This window comes from Balearica regulorum, chromosome 1 (genome assembly GCF_011004875.1).
Source record: "Balearica regulorum gibbericeps isolate bBalReg1 chromosome 1, bBalReg1.pri, whole genome shotgun sequence".
Lineage (NCBI taxonomy): Eukaryota > Metazoa > Chordata > Aves > Gruiformes > Gruidae > Balearica > Balearica regulorum.
In genome coordinates this window covers 133,324,084-133,351,621 of record NC_046184.1, presented here as the reverse complement: position 1 = coordinate 133,351,621, position 27,538 = coordinate 133,324,084, and the positions used below count along the sequence as shown (strand labels likewise).

Below are 27,538 nucleotides of genomic sequence, written 5' to 3'. Positions count from 1 at the left end.
CATCAAGCCACTGCCATTAGCTGCTGTGATTTAAAATACTTCAAGTCTTCATCTGAACACAGGACAAACAGGTTTTAGCAGTCTCTTCCCCTCAGGGGTTATATGAGAATTCTGTGAGCTTTAAGCGGCAAAATGCTATAAGCAAAATGAAATAGTTGAATATACTCCTAAGTTGTTATTTTGAAAGCATAGATCAACCCAAGTTCAAACATTAATTGCTTCAGATAGACAATGTTGGAATGATTTTACCCTTCTGATTACAACTTCCTTACATCAAATGTTTACATGAACTGTCAAGAACTGCCAAATGCCAGATAAGATAGCTACCCTCGCCTACGCAAAGAGCGCCCACACATACACACAACGTCAAACAAAACGGACAGTTACAACAATGAACAAACTATTTTATTTTTGTTGATAGATAAGAACATCCCACTGAAAATAAAGAATAAAAAATATATTCCGCTACAACACTTTGAACGTTTGAATCTCAACGCTATAGCACACGGTGAAATTCTAGTACATCACAGTAATCCCTGTGCACACGGGTGCACAGAAAGCCTTGAACAAATATTTATACCCATAACAGTGCCATGCACAAACATGGCATTCCATAAAGGCCAAACAGAAAATTGAAACTTTTTTTTTCTTTTTTTAATGCCAATGGCAATGTAAAAAATGAAAACTGTTTTCAGTCAATTACTTCCACTTAAATCGTATGAGAGCTTTTTATGCTAAAGAACTCTGAGATTCAGCATAATAAAGCGTGGAAGAAGTAAGGTATAAACAATATACTGAACACGTGGGGCATGATGTTTTCCTTGATATATAACTAACTTTCATATGGTTACACCAACAATCAAGTCAGTATTTTCCTAACACAAAGAGAAAATATTCTGTTTCTCCAATCAACGCTCTGACCTTTTCTTACTACAAGAGCACACTCATATTATTCATCTAAATATACACGCATCACAAAGATATGCAAAACAAATCAATATAGATAACTTTTAGTGTCAAATGTTTAATGATGTAATAATAATAACAATTGTCAAAGTCCAAATGACTTGCTAAATTAAAATTGCATTGCAGTCAAACTAACAAAATACTTGGACACTTGTGAGCCACAAAATTTATTATTTTGCAGCAGTATCTCTGCTGAAACCTGAGGAGTGTCAGCCTATTGGTAAAGCAAGGCATTTTCAGAAAAGGAATTTGTAAAAAATACATTTATACTATATGCTTTCATATAAAAAGGCAGTAAGAAATATAATAAAACCTACCATTTTAGGACTACACCTTCCCTAGCAAATAGTTTTTATCACTTGCACTATTACATACAGTACATTCAGTTTCCTACACAGAAAGTGTATTTTTTTTGTCCCTGATGTATATTACAATTGGCAGTGACAACAAACTGCTTTATTATCACCACTCATTCTTACAGCTTATACAAACAGCACCAATTTTACTCAAAAAAAGGCTTATCGGTTACATAGTAGCACTTCCTTATAGGAAATATAAGCCCAAAACATCGGAACCAAATGCATCTTTCCAGAAATACACTAGAATATATGGCTCAGAGTTAAGGGATGAATAACCAAGAGTATTGCATAGTACAGGGATATCACCTGTATGAATAAAGTCACCCTTTGATTGTTTGTCACCTTCTGACTCCAAGAATGGACAACAAATTAAACAGGTGCTAATGAATATGAAAGTAGTACACAACTAAATTTACTGGTAAAAAAAAAAAAACAACAAGAAATTGTACAGTTCTCTCTGGCACAGTGCAAAGTACACATTTAAAAAACTGAATACATATGTACAGTGTGTATGTATATTTTTATATATATATAGCATGTATTTCCCTGACACGTACACGTGTATATATAAAAAGCATGAACACACATATCCATGCCAAACTTGGCAAAAAGATGGAATGTTTAAAATGTGGATGCGTTGTTCCAGTTAAATCAGTCTGTCCCAGAAATGGCTTTTTATACAGTCAATATGCCCTTCCATGAAACAGAAATATTTATTGCCTGCATAAATTGACAATATACCGTACATTTGTCCTCATAACTTACCAAAGGACTGATAATCATACTTTATAAAAGCTTATATTTGTATTAAGCCCTGTCCTCCATAAACCTTTCCTCCCCACACCTCCCTCCCCCACGACCAATTCATATGGCTATTCCCTTTATGGAAATCTAGGAAGAATTATCTAGAATAGTATACTAGAGTATTACTCTGCTGGAGGACCAGACACAGCATTCACTAGAGATGAGATCTTCTGTTTTATATTTTTCTTGCAATATAAAAGATTACAGCCACCCCAGAAAACTATTAACACCTGATGCTGGTTTGTTTTATTATTTTCCTTTGGGATTCAGCTGTTTTGGTTCTGAATATGAACAGGTTGGCTGAAGTCTGTAATAGGGAACGCACTTTGCAGGATTAGGAGAGCGCTGTTACCCAACCCGCCTGCCCCCAGTACGATCGGCTGTCCTTCCCTACAAACTTTCGTAGATAGTTCGCAAAATACTAGACTGTAATACAGATTTCCCCCTCCACCCTTATCCTGAATGTCTTTTTTTTTTTTTTTTTTTTTTACATTTTGAGAGCACTTTCAAAAAATAAAGATGATTTATATCAGCAAAATAGTTTCAAATAAAGGCGATGGCTGTGAACCTGAGAGCTTAGTGTGATATGAACACACATATGGTGGTATCCCCCTTGGCTAGTACTTCCCTTGCTTAAGTCTTTCAATGTGGTAGCACAACTTCAGGGCAGGCCCCAGCTTCAGTCCCATATATTTCATTATCATATCACTCCTCAGTAACAGTAGTGCCTTCCCATCAATTTCCTGCAGAAGGAAGAGAATAAACAAGACATACAACTACTTTAACAAGCTGCATGATAAAACTGGAAAGTACATTAAATTTTTACTGCAGTATAAACAAATATATCTACTATATATAAACCAGTAACTTAGTACAATTTGATATTTACAGATGGCCACTGAAATTGAATTTATTTTAGTATTTTTTTAAATGTATGATTAAGGTATTTGAGATGCTAAAGAAAGTTATACTAAGTAAAAGAAACTGACCAAATGGCCCTCAATATTAGGTACTAGCTGGGAAAAAAAGTGAGTGGGTCAAGGGTAGGGGGGGAGGGGGGGAAAGCTGCAAAGGAAGGTCTGTGCAGTTAGAGATTAAATGATCCAAGCACTGAGGCCTTGCACTGAACCTTGAACACAGCTGTGGGAGGATTCTGGCATGCGCATGCCAGCAGTCACACGGAGGAAGGGGTTACAGACCATCTAAATCTGTGAAAGAAGACAGATCTATGTCCAGGTTAAACCAGACAGATTGTTAGGATCAAGACCAAGGACGACTTAGTCAGATTTCAACTGCCTGGTTGAGAAGCTGCTGAAATGTGACAGTCCTAAGCTCTTAGTAGCATTATGTACTGTAGACAGGCAATTAGTTCCTTAAAACACCATAAAGAAAGCCACTCTGTCTTATTTTTTTTTAAACATAAACCTGACAAAACAAGTGACATTTAGTCTTGTTACACAGCTAAAAATAAAATGTAAGACAGGAAGCTCCGTTAAAAGTTATTTTGAGTTTTCCTTCCAATCCAGCTTACTCTGAGCTTTAACTGTCAGTAGAGGCTGGTGCAAAACAAGGGTGAAACACTACTAAAGAGAAAGCCAACCTCATTTTGGAAGGCCACGTATACAACAAAATAAGAAAGTGGCTCTTTGCTGAGCAACCCGCCATAGAAAAGGACAGTGAAAAGGAAGAGGGGAGACCAAAAACAGTACAGAGAAACTGACACCATTTATCTCTCTAAATGCAACATCTAGTTAGATCTTATGAAACCCTATGCATTGTTTTTCAAAACAGATGAAGTCAACATTTCAATTGATTCTCTGAATTTTAGTATTAATGAAAAAGTGTAAAGCTAGCAAGGCATAACAGCATCTATGCTTAGGGATAATCAGTCTCCAAAGCAGACTATCAGAGAGGTGTCACCTGTGTTGGTCAAATGCCCCATGCTGTACATGAGAATGCCATCTTCTCGAGAGGTACCAGGGATGACAGGGGTGCCATGGATGCTGGCCATTAGAAGTCGGATACTTCCAGTATTGGCATTATGCCATACAAGCTGGAAAGCAGTGGGCATTCACTTTAGTCTAACAAGACCGGAACACAGAGATAATATACTGCAGGAGTTGTTTCAGGTGGAAAAATAATTTTCAGCCTCCAATATACGAGCAGAGTCTATTCTACCTTCAACTGCAAATAGTATGATAAACAGGAAAGCTGTATTTTAAGAGATTAACATGACACACAATCTAGTAGAACAGAATGGATATGCATCATACATGTCTCCTAAAGAGTTCTGCATGTGGAGCTAGTGCTTGTGGATCAGCTTCTTTCACAAAACGCATTACTTCCTCTATTGACCAGGTGGAAGGATCCTTATTCGATATTCTTGAAGGTTCTCTTTTTAGTGAATTCAGATCCGGTCCAGTTGTGGAACTTGCAGCTTTTAGTATAAAAAAATTGTGAAAGGAAGAAGTATCACTAGTCTATACAGGGATAATACATTTCGTTTTACATAAGACATTGTTTAATATTAATGTGTGGATTTTATTACACATTCTTTGCAATAAATTAGAATGAAAGATGTTTTATTTTCCTCCAAATACTATTGAACTGTTCCATTTGTCTTTAAATGCCTTATATAACTGCAAATATTTACAGCAGCATAAACATCAGCACTATGCCATACCTAGAGGGATTAAGTTGAACTTGTACTTGGCTCCTGGGTCCCAAGATGCCATTAATTGGGAACGTGGCAAAGGTAAGTTAAGCCGAACAGAAGAAGGGATAGGATACCCTATCCCTGTATTTCAGCAACATGGTAATAGTTGATAAGATGCTCAGGAACTGAGCTGCATATAGCTAGCCCTCTCCGGTCTGGCTTGCTGCAGGGTCCATAACAGCAGTGACAGGAAAGTGCAGCAGGCAAGACCCCCCTGGCTTGCACCACAGTATCTGTTCTAACAGGCTTAAGTTCTGCATTTGCAGTTATGTTAGCAAGCCTGACAAGCTCGGCAACAGCACCACATTTCACTCCACATTTCACTCCACATGCAAGCTTTCCCATGGCAAAGAACTTCTTTATTCATCACTCACGGACTTTGTCTGTTAATAAAAGCAGTTACATATTTTAGAAAGTTTAGTTATATAGCATACCTTCAATCCGCCTCTGTATTCGATTCCTACTAACTTCATAGTAACCGCTGCTCCCAGCAGAGCTCAAGGACAGCCTGCACAGGATTGGGGCTGAATTTGAGGTAGCAGTCACTGGCTGAAGGGAATTTCTGTAATATGCTGCACCCCCTGAAGTACGATATTCCATGGAATTTCGACGAGTTGGGCTTGAGTCATTTACAGAATTAAGTGCAGAATCCATAGAGTCCTCAGAAAATCGGTGTTCTTTGGAAGTGCTGTTTTCTTCTATAGGTAATGTTTCTGCTACACAAAAAGCAAGTATCAGTATGTTCAAAGTGATGGACATTATACTTTTGTTATTCAACTCCTTGCTATGTTCTCTTGAAGATAGTGACAGATTGTAAGTCTGTTAACAAATCTCCTGTGAGGCAATCACTGCTGCTGAATGCTTGTCCCTTTTCCTCAAGTAATCATTGGGCTCTTACTGTATTTTTAAAACATTTTTTGTAGCAAAAGATTTAATATGTCAAGTTTGAGACACTCTTCCATAAATCATTTCAGCTGTATTTGTAAAATATTATGAACAGGGAAGTGACAGAGGAAGTTTTTTGGGGTAAAATTGTCTGACGTGAATATTGATACATCAAGCAATCTTAGTCAAGCATTTTCATTACCTTTTTTAAAACATATTCTCAAAAAGCTAACTATTAAGAGTATGTTATGTTTATCTTGCAAGAAATTTTTAAGTAAAAATTCTCATGTTAACTAACAATTGTTTAATTTGTTCTAAACAGCAGAGGGAGTCACTAACTTCATAAACAAAAGAAGTGGACAATTATCATCTATAGATCCCAATATGTTCAGACACAGAGGCCATGATTAAAAATTGAACAGGTTACAGGCAAAGCCACAGAAGGCTGCAAGTGCCAGCTACGGCACACTAACATGACACGTTTTGACCACAACGCTGTGTCTACATACAGTTAGTTCTTTGCACAGGGCAGGGTCTAGTAGCACAAGCTCTGAAAAGCTAAAGACACATGTAAATAATTGAACATACTGAGCAAGTAAAAAAAAACCTCACAAAATCAGGTCTCAAGCAGGGAGCACATCACCGTTCCCTTTTTTAGTTCTTATCACTTATCAGCTAATTTCTACTCTGCAAAACACAAACAACACCCACTTAGAAGGCTTGTGAATTTTTAGACCCTGTCAATACTGTTTCTAAGCCAAATCAGCAGAGTTCAGCGGGTCCCTTTCCCTGTGCCATGAGACAGGAGTCACGTTTGCTTCATTACTGAAAATTCTACTCTTGGTCAACCAAATTCAGGTCTGATTGGGAGAAACATGCTATGTGAGGGAAAAAAAAAACCCAAATCAATGAGAACTCCACTCCACTCTCTAGTAATCACACATATTCTTCTTTGTTTGCAAAGGCCAGTATCTAGCCCAGGAAAGAAGTTGGAAGCATGATCTACAAATCTGTATGAAACAAATGCTGCTTTGGCAGGAGAGTTAAGAGCTGGAAAATATAGCTAACAGGTTCACAGAAGTGTAAACCCCACACTACCATCTTGAAAATTACTCTAGTGAAGTTATAAAACATATGCTAGTGAAGCAGCATATTCTTTGGGATAAGAACTGGTATGTTCTGTGAAACAAGTTCCTGAAATAAGCTTTTTACTACCCTTCTTGTATGACAACTTTCAAGAATTTCTTGGGCGAATACCCAATTAAAACTAAAGGAAGAATGTTTTCCTAAAAAACCCAGTGAGCTTCTCAAGCATGTTTTCAACTTGTTTCATGATGTCTTTGGTTCTCTGCTGAAACCTGTTTAAACGTGGAGTGCAGTGAAGAACTATTATTAAGTGTATTTTGGTCTTCGGACAGCACAACCCTGAAAGGGAACAAAGACACTTCGAGAGCCAGCTCCCTACTTAGTGAATTCGATAAGCCAAGATCTGCAAGATGATGTATCATCTTTTACTAAATTTGATAGCTGTGGAATAAAGCAGCTTTTATGGACACCAGCCCTTCTCTTTCACATAGACAATCCTCAAAACAATCACTGCAAAATTTTCTAATTTGTTAGACTTGAATCACAAAAGCAAAGAAGTGGCTACTGAGGTTTTCAAAGAAAACAAACAAGAAAACTAACTTCTTCGCATTTGTCACCTCTAAGTAGTTGCAGCAACTTACCAAAAAGAAAAACAAAAGCCATCATTCTATAGAATTTCAGAGAGACTTTAAGAGATGTAGTCAGTGATACGTACTATAAAATTAAAGGGTAGCCAACCAAGGGAAAATTAGAACCGTAGAGAATGAAACCACTAACAAATCTCAGTCCAAGACCAAAAGGCAGAGGTGACACTTTAAATAGTTACAGCAAAGCCGTAGGAAGGGGCCTGAGGTTTAACTGACTGAACCTGTAGATTCAGATTTCAGAAGTCTTGAAAGGTAGCATGAAACAATGGAGACAATACTCCCAATAAGAAAGTTTCAACTACAGTGTTTTAGCATATATCAGCCAACTCCATGTAATGTCTTATGAAGAAACTTTTTTGTATTTATAGTAAACAAAAGTCCCAAATACAGTGTTTTTTAAAAATATTTTTTTTACATAATCCTCATTAAGATTTCTGAAGACACAACGATTTTTAAAATTGACTGTATTACAAAAGAATTTAACTGTATTTATTCCAATTATATCCCAGCTTTCTCTCTGATGTTATATACCCTACAGCAAGCAACAGTAAATAGGGCTGGGAAAGATCTACTCTGCTTTTTTTCCCAAGATACCAGCATTTGAATTTATCTTACTGTAAATTCTCAATTCGCATACACACGGCAGAAAAGCTGGCATATTTCCCAGGGCCATCATCTTTTAGAGAAGGCATTTCTGTTCAGCCACTATAACGTCCAATCCACTTCCCTTTCCATCCATCTAGCTTCTCTACAAAGAAAACGCAGCTGCAATCTTGTCGAAAATGTGGTCAACTGGTGCGACAGCTGATTCAAAAGTCGGCGTCTAGCAAATGGAGCTTTGCAATCCATGAAGCAACGAATGACACACTTCTCCTGCCTTGACGTTTTGAGCAGTTGTGAATAACAGTGGTACAGAAAGAGATGGGAGTTTCCCCAGCAGAATGCCTGATTTCTGGGTAGATTAATAAAAGGCCAATAAAAGGCCTTATGTTTCAAATGTAAGGATGACAGACTGTTTAAACACTGAAGGCCTTAGCAGGAATCAGACGTTTTGTTTTCTTGAAGCTCTTCTGGGAATTGGAAGCCAGTTGTTCTCCCTCATACAGAACAGGAATGATGTAATCCGCCACAGTAGTAAGAACACTCTGTTTGCAGGGGGAGGGAGACTGAGTTATTCCCCACCCCCCCTCCTTTATCTTTCATAACTTTAAGAAGAAACTGTTAGTGAGCAGGAAAGACAGCAAAATCTGCAAAACATAGCCCTGAGCAGATCAGAAGGAAAATGAGTTGTTTGAAAGACCCTTTCCCACAATTATTCTATTTTGCCTTCAAATGATATTTCAAAACAACTATTTCAAGACAACTATGTCTCAATGGAACCAGAATTTTTTGGGGGCAGATCTTTCTTGCTAACCAACCCATGACTGACCGCTATAAAATTACCTCCAGATTTTCAGCAGAGGACATTGCCCTAATGGGAAACACACAACACTAGAGAACACTTTGCCTCTTGCAATGCACAGAGTACAAATTCAAACCTCTGAAACCATGGCAAAACACTTACTTTAATTATTTTTTATCCAAGTAACTGCATTTTATAATGAACTACTAATCTTAAAATGTATTTTAAGGAGCACACTGACTTCATCTGTAAAAGGGATCCATTAGTAAACAAAGATTAAAAACCAGTATGTGCATGCATGTTTACTTTGAGGAAGATTTCTTACAAGATAATGCAGATCTACTCCAACATTTGTTTTGCTCCAACTGAAACAACTTCATTTGAGTACAATTAAGTGCTCTACACTTATTAAGTTACCTGCCAGAAATATCTAACTTAGGTGTACAATATACCTGTGGAATTAAGCCATTACTTCTTTTGGAAAGACACAGAACTCCATAATCAATGCAGAACTGTATTTTCTGCTGATGTTATTATATAAAAAGAACTGAATATGCTACATATATATAAAATAATAAGATGTGCCATTTTAAATAAGCTATCATTTTGAACATTTTAATTTTGTATCCTTTTCTACTGTAATTGTAGTCCTATGACTTTTTAATCTGCAAAGAAAAACAGATCATTCTGTCCCCACTCATGCTAATGGACACAAAATAACCCCAGAATCTCCAAAAAGAAGAAAAAAAATATGAAGGAAGAAATAACTAATCCCTGTCGTATTTCAAAAAAGCTTTTGGAAATGCTATACAAATATCTTGCAAGAAGAGAAAGTATGTATCAGATGGGATAAGTCAACATCAACAAGCTACCATGGCTTAACCAGTTAAGTAGCAGAGTAAAAAACCCCATATTTTCCTAAGTCTCTCTCACTGAGGTTTAAACCTCGATGCTTTACTTCACATCTGAGGCAAACTAAGACTAGACACATGCTCAGTTACCGCAGCTGAGCTGCGGCACAGGAAAAGGTGCTATTCATCAGTGAGCTAAATCTATCTAACAGCCAGCTGCCACAGGGAGGCTTCACTACATCCCTGGCCACAGCTGCATTTTATTCAACCCTTCCCGGTGCTCATCCAAGTCTACAATGAGTCAGTCCAGAGATGTAAACTGCAAACCACTCTTCACTTCACCAAAAGTGTTTTCTGTGCTTTTGCTCACTGGTTCATCTCAGCACCCAGGTGGGGGGGTTGGGACCTGCTGCAGGGACAAGGAAAGCAGGAGCAGCACAACTTTCAGTGGCAGCGAGCCTTAAACTCAGCTGAACTGAATCATCAAACTGCACCCTTACTCACTTAATGGCCCCAGCCTAGAGTTATTAAGAGTTGATTCCATTTTATCTCCTAATTCATTTTGAGGCAATTGGTTTTCTGCTAAATAGCCATATATGAAGCAGGAGGCTTCATCCATCACCTATTTGCCTGAGCTCCTTCACAAAAAAGGCTAGCAGGTTTAGGAGAAGGACTTCTGGAACTTGCAGTAGATCTTCCCTAAGTGCAAAATCTGTGCCAGTGATCAATAATTAACATACTTTCACCCTGACCTGTCAAAGGCTAGAGAAAAACCAGACACATACATTGAACTCAGTCCTTTTTAACTGGAAATACTGAAACCATAAATAATCCTCATATATAATCCCAATGTAATATAATTACCTTCCGATGGATGAGCATCATTTCTGGGAAACTTAGGGGAAAGAGGAGCAGTATACGGTGGAGAGTCCTGAGAGTATCGTTTAGCACTCCTGTTTTCAGGTATTTCTTCTTTAGCTGTGAAGAGGAAAGTCACCACCTATTACTCTAGCATAAAGCTGCTCATGGGGTAAGTCCAGGGACAAAAGCAAAGACATACGTCAGCCATTCACCAGGTTACAGTTCAGTTTCTTGTGTCACACACTTGGTCAAAACTACAGCTTAGTTTATACTGTCATCGCCCAAGTTACCTTCACCCTGGCTACTTTTCTGAAAAGAGTTAAAACTAATTACTTTCATATGATAAACAGAATTATAAACATAATTTCTCCATTGGAAAAGGGGAAAAAAATAAAAATAATTTTATTTTCTAAAGCAGCACCTGGAGGACAGACTCAGCTATCAGACAGCTGTGAGGAAGCTTCACACTCAGTATGAATCTTCTGAAATTACCCTGATGTCCAGGTTTCCTCAGCTATGGCTCCTGGTAACCTCTGGGCTGGGACTTGTAATACCAGGCCCTGCAAATAACTTGATGGGAGATCTTGTGCAAGTCACTTCATTTCCCCCTCACTCTACGCACCCGGTGTGGCAGACAGAGATATTGGCCTCATATGAAACATAACAAGCAGCCACCTGCAAAACCCAACTTTTCTACTAGAAGACTGGACTGTACATAGTAGAATGTAAAAATTTTTGGAGCCGCTGAGTAAGGTGAATAAAAAGGGAAGAAAGGACCTTTTACTAGTGTGGAAAGGGCTAGACTGAATTCCCTTTCAGGACAAGCCCCTTCTCATAAGGCAGTAAGTATCTTTTTGTAAGTTTATTTTATGATCGGAACATAAATTTCACAAATGAAATGTGAAGTTTTGAGCTTGTCCTTTTAGCAGTATCACAGGGGTACAATACATATGTTTCCTGGCTTAGCTACAAGGAGGAGTTTACTGAACAAAATGATTTCTGCACATGTGGTACGAGCTCTCCCATCCTGTCAAAGCACTACCACACTGGAACCAATTCACTAAGAACTAAAGCGTATTCATTTCAAACAATTCATGTCACAGAAAGACAGATTAAAAAGTTACATTTCATAATGTCGCCACATGTATTTCTCAAACATATCAGCACCTGAAAATAACAGTTGTTTAACAGTACCTGGTTTGTTTCTATCATACTCCGTAGGACTATGCGCACATCCCATGTAAGGGCTGAAAGGCTGGCTACTAAAGAGATTATCACACTGCAGGCTGTGGCAGAGTTTCTCCAAGAAGCGTAGCACAAACGATGCGCTGTTTACAGAAGGAAGATTGATGGCGTGCTTCTCCCCATCAAAGGAAGCTGTGAATAAGAACATGATGTCAAACACCCCCCAAGCATCATGAAGTACAGTAAAACACCATCATTAACTTAGAGGAGAAAGCATCCAGATTTGATTTAAACCACACAAGACAAGACAAGAGTAAACAATCATTCTGGTAGTTTAACAAACGTACATCCAAAGGACTGATTTTACCTTCCATTGGACCCATACCAGTTTAAATTTGCTCTGTGGAAACTTATTTTAATAAAATAATTTTGGATTCACACCAGCATAATGAAACTTGCAAATATTCCCTCATCACCAAAGCCTTATGTGTAATTTCTGTTGTTTGCCTATAAAATGGCGACCTCTCTACCACCTACTTGCAGGAGAGAACACAGAAAAGACCCTTTACAGCACTTGCTAAAAAAACAAAATAGAAAAAAAAGAAAAAAGCAAACAAGTTTCAGATTTTTTTTTTTTTTTTATTTCTAACTGATCTGAGCAAACTCATAGTAATGTGCTGGCATCCATTACCACTGAAATTCTGACTACAGAAACTGTTTTGCCATTTTCTATTTTACCACTAAAGGAATTTATCTTGCTGTCAACACTATAGTGGTCAAGCTCCCATTGAATTCAACAGGAGCTAGGAGGCAGAGATACCACAACAGCCACAAATGGATCTGGTGCCTTTTAAACTGAGTGATTACAAAGAGCCTGGACATGCGCTGAGTCTTTCATTTGCTGACCTCCTACCTTGCCCCCTGCCTCCAAGACAGGGTGTTGCAACTGATGATATTTTCCTTTTTTTGTAAAATTTATTAAGATTTTGAAAAGATTCAATACTACCAATATACAGATAAATAACTACCATTACATTAGCTGAAACTTTTAGTTACTTCTGATTAGAAAGACGTTACGGCAAAGCAGAAAGAAACTTGTAAATTAAGCTTAGGGCTAGAAAGAAACGGCATAAACACCAGGTTTATGCATCAATTTGTCGTCTTGGTTTTCAGCCTGTCACGCAGCTTTCTGTTGTTAACATAAGTTTCCAAATGATAAGTAGAGCTTTAAAGGATCACATTTTGTTGGTAGCAGATGCATTAAAAAAACCCAACCAAAAAAAAAAAAAGCAGAAATGACAAGAAAGTCTTTATTCACAGATCTGAATTAAGGAACATTTCCATATTGTGTTACAAAAAAGACAGATAACATACACAAACTCACAGAAAATGCCCAAGTTTAGCATATTTTAGGCTTCCTTAGGAAATCAGAAGTGTCAATTACGCTGTTGATGTAAGGAAGCTTCTGATTAGAGTCAATGCAAGTTAGCTAGCTAGCACCAACACCAACGTGCTACCTCTCTCATCTGCTTTCACGACAGACTGACCCAATGCAACTGGTTAAAGTTTAAGAGTCAGTACTACAGGGACAAGTCCCGGCCCCACGTGTTTCCACGGCCCATTCGGTTTTTCCAGGCTCCAATGTTCAAATGAAATGCTAATGATTCACAGTCCCACATGTGGCTCAGACACAAGCTCCTCTACCTCCTGTTTGGGGAAGGGGTCTCCAAAGGCAAATTTTTGCTTGGAACTCAACCAGTTCTGGAGAGCAAATGGGCTGTGAGACCTAGCACAGCCTGATCTCCTGACAAATTTACTGCAAAGCAGTAGCCAGCTACAGCAAAAATTTAAAATGCTTTATAATAGCGTTACCGATCTTCTTATATGACCTTGGGGAAATCACTTATTCTCCATGCCTTAATTTTCATTTTGAAAAGAAGCATTGAAAAGAACAATATTATCTTAGAGTTGTCAGGAGGATAAAGCAAGAAACAGCTGAGGCAATGTCACTGCACCAGCAAGACATACCATGGGAAAAATCTACAAATAAAGATTCAGTGCAAACACAACTCCCTTGTACTCTGAACACCTGAGGGCAACCACACTAACTCCAACTAAGGGTGTGGGATCCAGAACCATAGACTCAGCTGTCTGCTCTGCTTGGGGACAACATAAGCCTCTTAACTTCCCAGATAAATGCTAAGGGAAAAAATAAAAAGGAGTACTTCTGAAGTGCAATAACCTCAATCTTTAATGACAAATAAACAGGGACTGGAGCTTGCATGTGCAATCCCAGCCCCCCGGGATGAAGAGTCATTCTCATTTCTTCACTTTCCATTGTGTAAGTATGTTTTAAATACCAGGTTCAAGCTAGGAGAAAGGCTGAGAACTAAACCATCAGAGAAATGTGTTTGTCTGATAGTGAAGAACCTCACCCAAAAGTCTGATTTTAATTCTCTGCTTGAGAAGATTTATCTGAGCCTCAGTCTATTTCATCCCACCAAACACCATAGTCTCTGCGCTACAAGGAGAAAAAAGGGGCTGACACCACCACCACCATTAGTGGGCTTGCTAATCAAGCCTTTAATTTCCTTTCAGTTATATTTGCCTGAATTGAAACCTTATGCATCAAGCAAAAATAAAACAGTTTGTGCTTTTGTTTGAGTAAGAAAACATGGAAAAATCCTAAATTTAATTCCATTCAAAACAATTATTTTCTTTGGCAGCTGAACCAAAAGAACCCGTTAATTATTCACATGCATTCTAGCAAGATTATTTTATCCACGTCCTCATCAGCATACAGTTTCCTCCTACAGCAAGTATAATACTCTTCATAAAACTTTATCAGCCCACAAAAGATTTCTTTGCTTATTCTCTGCTGCAACATTTTTTGCCAGCCTAAAAAAAAAAAAAACAACCTGAACAACAAACCAAACTCCAAAACCACTTTCAAGCAAAATTCGACAATTTCATTCTGTAATTCCTCATTTTATTCTACTGTAGCTTTCCTCTTCTCCCTTACTGTTCACATGCACAGCTTGTTGTAATGTGCTACACTACCCTAAGTCACATTTTGTGCTTCTCAAAATACATCACACACAAATTTTTGATAAAATGACAGGGAGTGTTTGCTCACCCACTTCTCAGCAACCTGTTTGACAAGCTGATGAGAAGGCAAGAGCTCAAGAATACCAGAAACCCACTGGGATCTTGTGGGTCTCTATCACCTGGGCCAGGACTCTGCTTCAGGAGCAGTCCACATCACCAAGTTACCAAGTTCCTCAAAGCCAGGGACACAGAGCTGGCTTCTCCGAATCCAGGCATTGGGGTGAAGCCAAGATGCAGAACAGTAATCCCTTTTTGAACAGAACTTTTGAATGTAAACAAACCAAAACTACACAAAGATTTTGAAATTTCTGCTTCCTCCGTGACATTATTATTTTCAACTACTCAGCCACAGGCCGGATACACCACTGGCCTATGATTTAGTCCTTCGTGATAAACGCTCAAGCAGAACACTAGCAATGCACATCTCAGTGCATTTCATTCAAGCAAAAATTTGACTCATCTAAATTAGGTACAGCAAGTTATTAATAATGTAACAAACTTTCATACATCTTGCAAAAATAAAGCCATATGGATTTCAAAACCACACATATACAATGCCATTAAACCTTTACGACGCAGCAGAGAAGCAGCATCCATTTTGTGAACAGACTCATGGGGACACATAAGCAAGGCTTACTGTAGTTCTGCTGTACGCAAGTCAGGGTACTGCTTTTTAAATATTGTTAGACAGCAACATCTTTAAGAGGATTTAATTGAACCTGTATTCCACTAATCATCTTTCACATCTGGTGTTAATGTAAGGAGACTAAAGTAACACAAAGTCTTTTTTATTGCCAGTGGTGGAATTATGAATTGATGTGCTAACTGCTATATAGCATATTTCCTAGCCTAGAAGGAAAAAAATGTCAAGCAGCAGCTATTCAGCTTGAGATATAGAGATAATTTATCTGTAAACCTGCCATTAATATGTAGCAGACATAAACCTATTCCATAATAGGGGACATAGGTGGATGAACACTGACCTAAGATACTGCTACAATTCTGGGGAACAGGGGAGAGGAAGAAGCAGCAACTTTAGCATGTGGAATCACTTGCCTGGGAGCTAAACACATTAGTTTGAAACTTTTCACCCACTTGGTTAAGGCATTAAGAACACAAACACTATGTATGAATAAGATTATGGAAATGACTTAATTAATAAAGCTGATGTTTCACTTGGTACTGAGTTTACTTGACAAATGTTTGGCTACAGCTGCTGGATGAGGTGCACGAGCTCTACTTTGTGTAAGAATCTGACTGTGCTGTGTATTAGTAATTTAGCACTGCTATTGCTAAATTCTAATTTAAAGAATTGTTCAAATCATTCTGGATCCAGAGCGAGATAAATCACACCACCAATACTCTCTTAGCAAAGGAGTTCACAAGTATATGTTCTTGACTATGCTTAAATAGTTACAAAAGCTATACAAAATCACTGCAGCTACCTCAGTTCTGCCCTGCCTCAAGTTCGCAACCAAGTGAAGATACAGAAGAAACAAAGCATCTTCACATACCAGTTATCATTTCCCCTCCGTGATGGCCAGATTTCAGAAATCCAAAGACTGTTTTGGATTGATAGGCACAATCCACGCAAGCCTGTACAGCCTGTTGAAGTACCACATTGACAGGTCCTGGTCCAAAGTGATCTGGAAGTTGCTGAACCTTCTTCTTATCCAGGTGAGGCCCAGAATTTCCATGCTTGTTCACATAAACACACACTGAAAAAGAACAAGCCATCGTTACTGCTGAGGAACTAAGACACGTTTCCAAGTTAGAACTGCAAACTGTCTTTTTAGTTTTAATCTTGAGGAAAAGACGTACTGGTCAACTCAAGAGGCTGAACATGCATACATACTTTCTGAGCCTGCAAAAAGTGCTCTCTCTGTCTTCTAGCAAGGTTCTCCTGCCTGAGTCCTAAAACCCACTTCTTTCTGGTCTGGAAAGCCCTTCTCTACCCCACTAACATAACAAAGCTGTCATAATCTGTGCTTATCTTTTATTTTGACTAATCTCTGTTCATACACTAGTTCCAATAAAGTAAGAATTACTGGCAGATACTTTAAACTACCAAGACACGATTCTAAAAATCTGGCCTTACCAAGTTACTACCCTAATTTTTCTCCTATTTGAGAAGGTGTGACAAAGACAACCCTATGGTATATACCTACCGCTGATGCTCATTCTGAAGCACCCATATAGCATTAACGTGTGCATGTATAACGGTCCTGTGTGCACAAATAATAGCTACTGAAAGTCTCTACCTTCAGAAGCCCCAAGACACTCATGTACAGTTTCCACACTGCAGCTCAGCTTTCTCTGCTAAATAAAATAAACATACTTCTCTAGAAACACGGGAAGGTGGGTTAAAGCTTAGTACAAAACAATCAAATAGGACTTTTGAAATTACTTTTTACAGAGACTGTGCAAAACTGTCTTTCAAAAGGAACAGAAAGGCAGAAAAACAAGGGAAAAAGCAATTACTGAAGATTTTTTTCTCTCTTTTTGGCCTTGGCTGTCACATGACCAGGAATGCACCCAAGACATTATTACAGCTTAATGAAAAAATGTGCCTCTGTGGTGATTAAGCAGATAATCTAAAGCATTCTGTTATACAAAAGACTGCCATATTTTCTGAACTGTAGTATTATTTGAGCTTAGTTAAAAACCTGGATTTTAAAAAATGAAATATTTCTGTGTTTTAATGATCTTATGTCTTCATGCATATCTGCTCGCTCTGATGTCTGCAAATTGGAGGAAACCTATTTGTACAAACAATCAAAGATACAAATCAGCAAAAACAGTTTTCATGGCATCTTCTGTCTGGGCTCAACAACAACTGCCTCCTGAAAAGTTTATCTTCCTAGGAAACACATACATATTTTCCCCTCATCCATGACTGAAGTTGGGAGTGAGAAGAGCCTGACAACTTCTATTGTAAAAACATTTTTTCAATGTAAAAACCCACCCCAATCAAAATTGTCATAATTTATGGAGTTTTTAGAAAGTTCTGAGATTTCAGTTGACAACATACAAATTGTTTCACTACAGGCTTACAAGTTCCTCAATGAGTTAGTTCCTTAACTACCTTACATGTCTTTTGTCAACCCATTTCAAGATACATTTCATTACATTTCATAAACAAGCAAACATAAAAGGAAGGAGGAATGTATTTCCTCTGATTGCCTTTACTTGGTCTAAACACTCTGAGTTGTTTCTTTTAATGTAAGGCAATACAGAGATAAAATCTCCATTTTGTTATATTCCAGTACAGCCTGCATGGTATCAGAATATCATATGGGTTTTTAGCTACATCTATTCCCATTTCATACATTAAGGAGTGGGACAGACATGAAAGAACTGTAGTTTCCTTCTTCAGACAGAAACAAACTGCCAGGTCTAGAAGATCTATCAAAAGCCCCTGTGCTCCAGTACTTCTTGCTATAATGCAGGCATCAAAATACTAGCTTTGCAAAGTAATACTGGCACCTATAAATATCTTTTAAAAACAAGGTAGCTGGATAATGATTTATAGTAATAAGTTTGCAGCACATTTTCCATAAAATGACACTACTAGTTTGCTTGAAATGGAAGCCAGTTCACACTAAAAATGTCTTTTTTTTTTTTTTTTAGGTCTTTTACCTGTGGATATAACCGCTGCAGTTGCACCAGACAAACTAATTCCGTCTTTAAGTATCTGCGTAGTGCCACTGTCTCCCTCAGAAGAAGAATGAGGAGAAGGTGATGCAGGAGTCAGCTGTTCTGGCAAGATTTTTTTCTGTTTAGAGAAAAAACCCAAAGTGAAAACGTTTAATGCTTTTTAAAGAGTCCGCAAAACCTTTCTGCTATCAGTTACCATCTTATTGAATGTGTGTGGTTCCTTACTACAAAAGTACTACACACAGCAGAGAAGATAAAGTCCAAGAAAGAAGATAAAGACCAGAAACCACCAGTTTGCATTTACAGCTACTTAAGTAAGGCAGTAGAAAACAAATGACTTAAAAAGGAACCCACCTCTATCTAAAAGTGGGAAGAAGAATGAGCTTTATACACTGATTCACGACCCTTCTAAATATTAGTAAGCACAGATCAGGTGTTTTGGATTATTTTCCTGTCCATACCCCTCCAATCATCTGGGTTTATCACAACTCAAATCAGTTAGTTGAGTCACCTTTAGGTGTCAACTTTACAGTGCACCTAGATTTTCATAGAATCGTAGAATGGTTTGGGTTGGAAGGGACCTCAAAGATCATCTAGTTCCAACCCCCTTGCCATGGGCAGGGACACCCTCCACTAGACCAGGTTGCCCAAAGCCCCATCCAACCTGGCCTTGAACACTTCCAGGGAGGGGGCCTCCACAACCTCTCTGGGCAACCTGTTCCAGTGCCTCACCACCCTCACAGTAAAGAATTTCTTTCTAACATTTAATGTAAATCAACCCTCTTTTAGCTTAAACCCATTACCCCTTGTCCTGTCACTACACTCCCTGATCAACAGTCCCTCACCAGCTTTCCTGTAGGCCCCTTCAGGTACTGGAAGGCTGCTATAAGGTCTCCCTGGAGCCTTCTCTCCTCCAGGCTGAACAACCCCAACTCTCTCAGCCTGTCCTCATAGGAGAGGTGCTCCAGCCCTCTGATCAGCTTCGTGGCCCTCCTCTGGACTCGCTCCAACGGGTCCCTCAGCTTGTTTCAAAGTGGCTGAAACTCCCAAGTAATCACTTTCAGGAATTGGTGCTTTATACAAGATATCAAATAAACCAGTAGTTACAATCCAGTCACGTGGCCAAAACCTTTTCCTTTCCCAAACCAAACTTATTTGCAGCTTATCATATGACAGACAACCAGATTTCACAGCAAAAAAGATTTAGAAATTGGTCAGTGTGCATTACCTTCCACCTGAGGAAAGAATTTTGTTGCAATTTGGTTTGGAGTGGGGTTTAGAAAAGATACATGCACAAGGAAGGCACTTCTAATGTGCTTTGATATGCTATAAAAATACATGGAAATAAAAGAAATAATGAATTGGATAAAAGTTCATCACCTCTCCCTTCACCATTTATTCTTACATGAGAACAGATTATGTTCTCATTCTGTTACCTAACAAAAAAGTTAGGAATATAAGAGATTACCCAAGGTCTTGACACTGCTGAAGGCAGCAGAGACCTGGCTATTCACATGGTAAGGATTTACTGCTAAAATTGATCTATAGTGAACTGAAAATTCAGTCAAGTTGCTAAGGGAGGCTACACTGTCTTGCATGTAGCAGTATTCATCCTTGACACTTTTAGAAGCAGCATATTATCCAAATAACATATTAAAAATCATGTAGAAAGCAATCAAAATATACACCTTCTTCAGAATAGCAGTGCTTAATTTATTCTTCATAGGTGTTGTGAAGAAGTTAACTTTCTTCTGAAATCCAGTGCATGTTCAAGAAAATTTCTGTGCCCCTTACAGTTCAGAGAAGATAGGCTTGGCTGGAGAAACTACTTGACAATATGGGACTAGGTAGAATTGCCATGAACATAAGGAATACACTGCCAAGGCTTGGCAGTGCATTGTCAATGAGATGAGGTGGCTCAGGTCAGACACCAAACAAAGCAGTGATGTATTACCTGTCAGGAATTGCCTACATATCTTAACACTGGGTGACAGAAAGGTCTCTCTCCATCCTTACCACAGAGACAAAAATGCACTTGGGAAGTAGGAGCTTTTGATCTTAAGTCTGACAGTCCTGAAGGCCACTTTGGAGCAGGGACTCTTTAGGGGCCCAGTTGCCTATCACCACAGTGCAAAATATGGGTGGTTGAGTTGAGGGGAATGAGGAGGAAACGGGAGAAACGTAGGCATGAAAACAAAACACAAACACTAAACTGTAAGACGGAGGAACAATCCGCCCTCCACACTAACACATAAGCATGGTGAGGCTAGCTGGCCATTTCCTACCTTCTCCTTCAGAAGGAAGAAAGAGCACACAGTTTGGAAATACAGCACATTACGCTTGCTCAGCTGAGGTTCTCATTTTGCAACCCCAAACTGTGATCCCAAACTTCCCATGGTGTTTCATGAGGCCATGCTCCCAGCAGGGCTCAGCACGTTTGCTTGGTCAGGGTGTTGCTGGCTGGCTGGGCACACCAGCTCGGTTTGCCTGTAGAGAGCTCTGCTCACACTCTGGCCCCACGTGGCCGCTCCATAGGCTTTACCCTGACGCTTAAAAACCTCTCTTTTTGTGGGGTCGAATTTAGTGCCATGATCCACACTCAGACCAAGGCACTTCCTCAAGAAATTCTGGAAGGAATTCTTTACCTTGTTATGCAAAGTGTACTTTTAAAAATAATGAAAGAGATGTAAAGAGATTTTGTCTTCATTACAGCAGAGTAAAACCATACAGTGCAAACTGAGGGAGACAAATGGAAAACCCGACATGCATCTCATACTTATGGAGAAGCTTAGAAAACTTTTACATAAAGGAGAAAAACGACAGAACAGTTCAACATTCTTAGCTGTATAATAAAAGGTAATACCTGCACAATGATAAACACTGCAGCATGACAAAGTCAAACATCTCTACAGTATATCAGGCATAGACCAATCTCCCTAAATACACAGGTTTTGAACTACCACACAGCCAGTTGGCACATGAAGCACAATTACTTAGACTGAAAATCTGGATCAGTCTTAAAAAAATTTAAAAAAAGCACTTTCAAATCTCCAGGCACATACCACTTGCATTATATTTGCGTATGTATTGTGAGGTATACAGGCTGTATGGTACTCTGTGTCAGAATGTCAGATATGCCCTGTCTGTGCAGAACTCCCTCAAAGCCATTTCTTCTCTTCACCCTTATGCTAACAGGTGTAACAGTCCAAAGATGAGCCTGCACATATGTGTAACATCTTGACAATTTAACCACATACCAAAGCAATAACAATCATCTGTGGATTCTCAAAAGGAGCTCATTTTTAAAAGTTTTTAATGCAAAAGTTAATGTAGTAAAACTCCCAAGTTAGATATATCAAACTTTGATTCTGCAACACCTAACTATTAGTTGCCTGGTCCCACAGAGGACATGAGGACTATGCGGAGGTACCTCAGATTCACTGCCTCAAGGCACAGAGTGCCCTCAGTAAGCCCCCTTCCCCAAGCAAATCCCCCCAAGTACCTCACATAGACCACGGGCCAAATGTAGTGCTCCAAACAGGCACTTTCCGACACCCAGCGTTTAGAGCCCAGAAGCATCCTGTAAGGGTGAGATTCCTCCAAATATTCTTTCAAAGGATACACAAAGCCTCTCACTTTCTTCTTCATGAGACACAGAGCACAAAACTCTTACACAAAAGTGCACATCCTGCCATACCCAAGTACATCCTTAAGAAAGTCCTGTGTTCAATGCTCTCCTTTAAAACCCCCCATCCACCAGCTGAGTCTGGATGGGAGCACCTTTGTCCTCTTTATTCTCTGTTCCTGTGCACATTCATACACCAAGCAAGAGATAAAGCTGGAGACCACTTACATCAATAGCATACCAGTTTGGATGCCCAACTTGAAGGGGCAGGCAGCAGGAGATAGCACTGGGCTTTCAATTTCCAGTCCCCAGAATAATTTCTTACCTTGTGGTTATAATTTAAAAATCCCTGCTTCCAGTTTTGTGCTAGAGCTTTCTAGTTATGCTGCAATAATGTCCCTTCACTAGCACTTCACACCCATCAGCACTACCACTGAAGGGAGGAGTCTCACCTGTGCCATTACTCCACCCCTTCCCACATATCCCTAGCAATAGATCCCATAGCACAGTGATCCAGACTGGTGGAGAAAAAATGCCAAACTTCAACTTCCTAAAACCTGGGGGCAGGGGAGTGGAGAAAAAAAAAAAAAAAAAACAGAAAAAACAATGGCCCCCACTCCCCCATTGCTGCTAAGGCAAAGGAGGGAGGAGCACAGGGACAGACACAAGCTGTCTGGGGAAAGAGACTGCAGGATTGCTACTCCTCTTTTACACTTGCTGTGGGTGAACAACCCTCAGAAAATAAATTATACTTCCATGGCAATTCAAGACTTGCCTACATCTGCCTTTCTGTGACCCCGTCCTTCCTTGCAGCAGCAGTAGCATTTGTGCCTTTCAGCAGGGGGAGCAGAAATAGGCTGCAGGAAGAGGGAGGGATGCTGGGTTAGTTGTCTACCAGTTTATCTCCCTGAACCAGCTTATTCTGGGATTGTTTACCCACCAGTGTTGGTGTTACATGGCTAAGCAAAGGGGATTTCAGCAGTGTCAGTTTGTACCTGATCAAACAGCTCCAGAGGAGCTGAAACTGCCAACCATCCAGGTCTGACTCAGCTTGGCAGGGAGAAAAGCAGAAAGACACCACGTCTTTCAGATCAGGGCAGAATTAGACACACACCTGGAGAAACGTCTTGCCTGGAAAGAAGCTTCCTGCTTCATGCTAGTATCTCCAGGGGCAGGGGATATCCAGCAAATCCAGCTGTATGCTTAAGATGCCTAAATTTTGTAACAAACCCCTCACTGTTCCTAATCCTTTGTTTCTAAACATGAAACAAAACAAAAAAAAACCCAAAAAAAATATTAATCAAACTATATATGGTTCAGTAACAAAACAACCCAGACTAAAAAGCCTAAAGGCTTCCCTGGCTCTTGTAATTTTCCTGGAAACAGCTATTCCAGAATAGTTTTTTTCAACACCAATGACTCACCCATAAATAAATTAGTGATCTTGTTCTGGAATGAAATAATCCACAGAAGTTTATACTGAAATATTCCAGAATAGCTACTCTAGACTTTTTTTTCTTGTAATCAATTGCTGAGAACAGTAAAGCCCTGAAGGCTGAAGAGAAGAAAGAAAATTAAATTATAATTTAAAAAATCTCACTACAAAATTTTGCAATATAAAGTAAAGTAGTAGATAAAGACTAACCTTTTTTCCAGGTTTTAAACTTTTTTTCCTTGTTTTAAGATTTTCAGTATGAGAGGTGCTTTTTGTCAGGGGAATATTTTTAGGAGACCTGCCCTTCTTGGGAACTGCAGACTGTCCAGGGGGTTTGCCCCGACCTGGTTTCCTGCCCCGTTGCGCTGGTACTGGAGCAGATTTCTGTGGAGACTGCATTGAACGCCGGGTCACTTTGGAAGGGGAAGATTGGATTTTTGCACTGCTCTTTGTAATGGAAACTGAGGAAAAACAAAAACAAAAGGGGAGGGGAGGAAAACCTCAAAATGAACGATGGAAAGCAACTTTTCTAACAAAGGCTTAAAAAAAATGTAGTGCACAATTTATATTGTAAAATAAATAAACTTGGATATTTTGAACTTAAGTGGTTGGCATGAAACTATATAACCTCATTAAAGCCCAAGAGACAACTCTCTATACCCATTATTTTAGAGGGACTTTCCTAAGAAAAAAACATTCAAATAAAAACAAAACAATTAATCCACTCACCTTATAAATGCTTCCGATAATTTTCATTACAATATTTGTGAAGTGCCATTCATCAAGAAGGCCTTCAAAATACTTCACAAATTATACAGCCCATAATACATCCGTTCTCTTCTAAGAACAGTTTCCACAATTATAAGACACACCAACTACTTCTAGGGAGCTACAAACCAATTTTGAGCAGTAAAGAAAATAATCCCACTGAAGAGAAACTGATTACAGGCAAAGTATCATTAATTAGCATTTGTCTGAGATGCCAGCTGTGAAAGTTAAGTTCACGTAACTATACCCAGACCTTTTCTACCTGGAACCATCCAGACTTAAAATTTTATTTGGAAGAAGGACTTCCAAAAAATATCACACGGTGTATCATTTTTATTCATTCTTAACACTGAACTGGTTCTCCGCTGAACCTCCCAACCCAATACAAAACTGATCCAATATGTATATGATGCAACTACATTATAATCTGATGTGAAGCTGCAAGATGTAATCAGATTTCATTGAACTTGCTAGTTACGAACCTTTTCCACCCAACTCACTCTTCGCTGAAGTAGTAATGATGATTTTATTTTAACAATCCCTTTCACAACAGACTGATTAAAACACCAGAAGGATGCCAAACAGAACCTATGGATAAGGACATATCCTCAATGAAAAGATGCACTGCACCATACTACAGCAGCACCTGTGGCCAACAGAAAACAATTACTAAGTCCAAAAGACCAACAAATATTCTACTTTGTTGGCCTGACCACTGACAGAAAGACACAGAAGCTGTGAAAGAGGTAAGTAGAAGATGAAAACGGAAAATTTTTGTGACATCAAACCACCTTTGTTGTGAGAGGTGTGGGAAAGGAACACACAACGTATTTGAAATGATTTTAAGCCTTTACACTAAAATTAGATGGCTTTCTAGTATCACACTGCCTCTTCCATAGCCTTTTGCATCTTGCTGATGGTGAAACTTTGTGATTCACCCTAACCTTAAACACTATGACCTTAATGTGACATGACTTAAAAGTATTGCAAGTTCAAGTAGGCTTTGACTGTGCTAGTCATCATTGCCTGATCCAGACTGAAAGTGGAGCACAGTGGCTGCTAATAGTTAATCTCCTGGATTTTTGTGAATTTGGGATATTTCTCCTCCTAAAATATTAGTAGTTGAGGCTTTCTGGTAAGCAAATAAAACACAAAATAAAACTCAAAGATACATTTGAAATGAGATCTGGAGAAAAGAACATACTTAAGGACTAAGTAACAGTTTTAATGTTTAGTTCTATGAGTGATATTCACCTTAACAGCCCAGCACCTAGCTTTATAACTGCTACTTAAACTCTGAATTTTTATTCAGGAGTTAAATGTTAATAAGTATTTGCAATAGAAAATGTCACAGTAAGATGAAATACACACTGCAAACAGACTTTTTATAAAATACAAGTACTACTGACACACATTTTTAAAGCTGTAGGAGCATTTACATACATTGCTATTTGTATGATTCAGTTACTAATCTATTACTCATAAATGGCAGTTCAGAAGAAATCTCTTCATTATGGCTGGTTGCAATCCTAATACTTCAAATACAGACATGATATCCCTAGGTATCTGAGAAGGATCACCTTCTGGACGTGCAAAGTGATCACCTTTCTTTTATTTATGTATGCCAAAACTTATTTTCATATGCGGTGACAGCTTAAAATTAGATGAACACAATTTTAACCAAATACTGGCATAGCATTACTCTTACGTCTCTGAATTGCTGAATGACAACTCACCTTAAGCTGTATGTCTGGAAAGCAGAACAACATCAACTGTATGCTGTACAATACAGCACTACATATTGCATCCTGTATTATGCTTATGCCAACATAAAATGCAGCTATTTTCATTTATTTGTGCCACACAGCTATGCGTTTAACAAAACAATCATGAACTTGTAATGACATGTTGGTTCACAAATTCTTTGTGCCTCTGCCTACACTGAAATCTAGCAAATGCATTTCTATTCTCGCACAGTAAAGACACAGCTAAGGTTAAATACACAGCTACTTCCAATGCCAACAGGTTCTAGGAGCACAGGTATGAGTTTCAGGACACTGGGCAATCCCTACTCCCTTCCAGAAGGACGTTTACCAGACAAAGAGTAACAATGCAAACAGCTCCAGCCACTTCAGGCTGCCCTCTTGAAACACACACATCAAGTACCCTTATCTCAGCATCTTCCTACCTGTACGCTCCAGAGGCCCAAATATTGGCAGCATTAACCATTAAGGGGGAGGGTCAGGTCCCATTTGGTATTTTTCCTTCTGCCTAGGGCTGAAGCTGCTTTTTTTTTCCAATAGGCAGGACTGCAACAAAGCCCATGCTGCCTGGGCAGCCTCCCCAAGACAGCAGCAAATGAGGAGGCTGCTATTTGCATTTGTTGATTTAAGAGAGGATGGGGGGGAGCGCAAGGGAGTAGGAGACTGCTAAAGTAATTCCCATATTGTCTGCAGGCTGTATTGACAGTGATCATCAGTCACCTGCTCATACTTCCTTCACCCCAGCCTTCAGAGAGAGACCAAAGGTTACGCTGGGTCACAGGATCTGGAGGGAAATGAAAAGACATGCAAAATCAAGCTGCCAACCCACTGCATCTGTAGACAGAGTTATCCCCACTAGGCCACATGTTCCAAAAACTAAGACGTTTTAATAGTCTCATGAGAACTTGTTAAAATATAACGATGAAGAGAATAGAGAGGAAAAATGCCAAGCTCTGCTCGCAATTACTGCAGTATTTAGCTAGGATATTTACAACCAAAAAAGCACATTTGCCTTTTCAGGATGCTGCTTTGCATCACAAAGGCCTTCTCATTTGCACAAACAAAATCAAGCATTTGTGTCATGTTGCTCTTCTACACGAATATCTACTGCTCCAGTTTCAGGAGTGGGATGCATTGCACAGCATTCTTTCCCAAGTCTCTTATTGACACCCAAAAACTGTACCGGTGTCCTCAATAACTGAAGAGCAGAGATCATGCTACACAAATGTACTTTACCATAGTATTGTTAGCAATCAAATGGCATTTTCAAAGTTCACAGAACTCTAGTTATACTCTCAAGTTAGTAAGGGCTAGAGGTGACTACCTTCGTGCAACACACAAACAGCTTTCATACCTTCAATTACTGCTCATTCTAAACCTTCTCATTTTTTCCCCAAAACCATTCCGTGAGAATCCAACA

The 27,538-nt window shown here is 39.0% G+C and overlaps 1 protein-coding gene across 4 annotated transcripts in view; it reads right to left on the bottom strand.

Annotated features, from left to right (window-relative positions):
• Positions 1–387: 387 nt before the first annotated feature.
• The window catches only part of SCML2 (Scm polycomb group protein like 2), a 77,886-nt gene continuing 50,735 nt past the window's right edge, over positions 388–27,538 (bottom strand). For all 4 annotated transcript variants that reach the window (XM_075775891.1, XM_075775896.1, XM_075775904.1 and 1 more), the window contains 8 exons: positions 23,798–24,048; positions 18,510–18,645; positions 16,385–16,588; positions 11,772–11,954; positions 10,581–10,694; positions 5,280–5,561; positions 4,403–4,566; positions 388–2,872 (listed from right to left, as the gene is read on the bottom strand). In XM_075775891.1, coding sequence (XP_075632006.1) covers positions 2,747–2,872; positions 4,403–4,566; positions 5,280–5,561; positions 10,581–10,694; positions 11,772–11,954; positions 16,385–16,588; positions 18,510–18,645; positions 23,798–24,048 — 1,460 coding nt within the window. In that variant the 3' untranslated portion in view covers positions 388–2,746. The remainder of the gene's footprint in view (positions 2,873–4,402; positions 4,567–5,279; positions 5,562–10,580; positions 10,695–11,771; positions 11,955–16,384; positions 16,589–18,509; positions 18,646–23,797; positions 24,049–27,538) is intronic.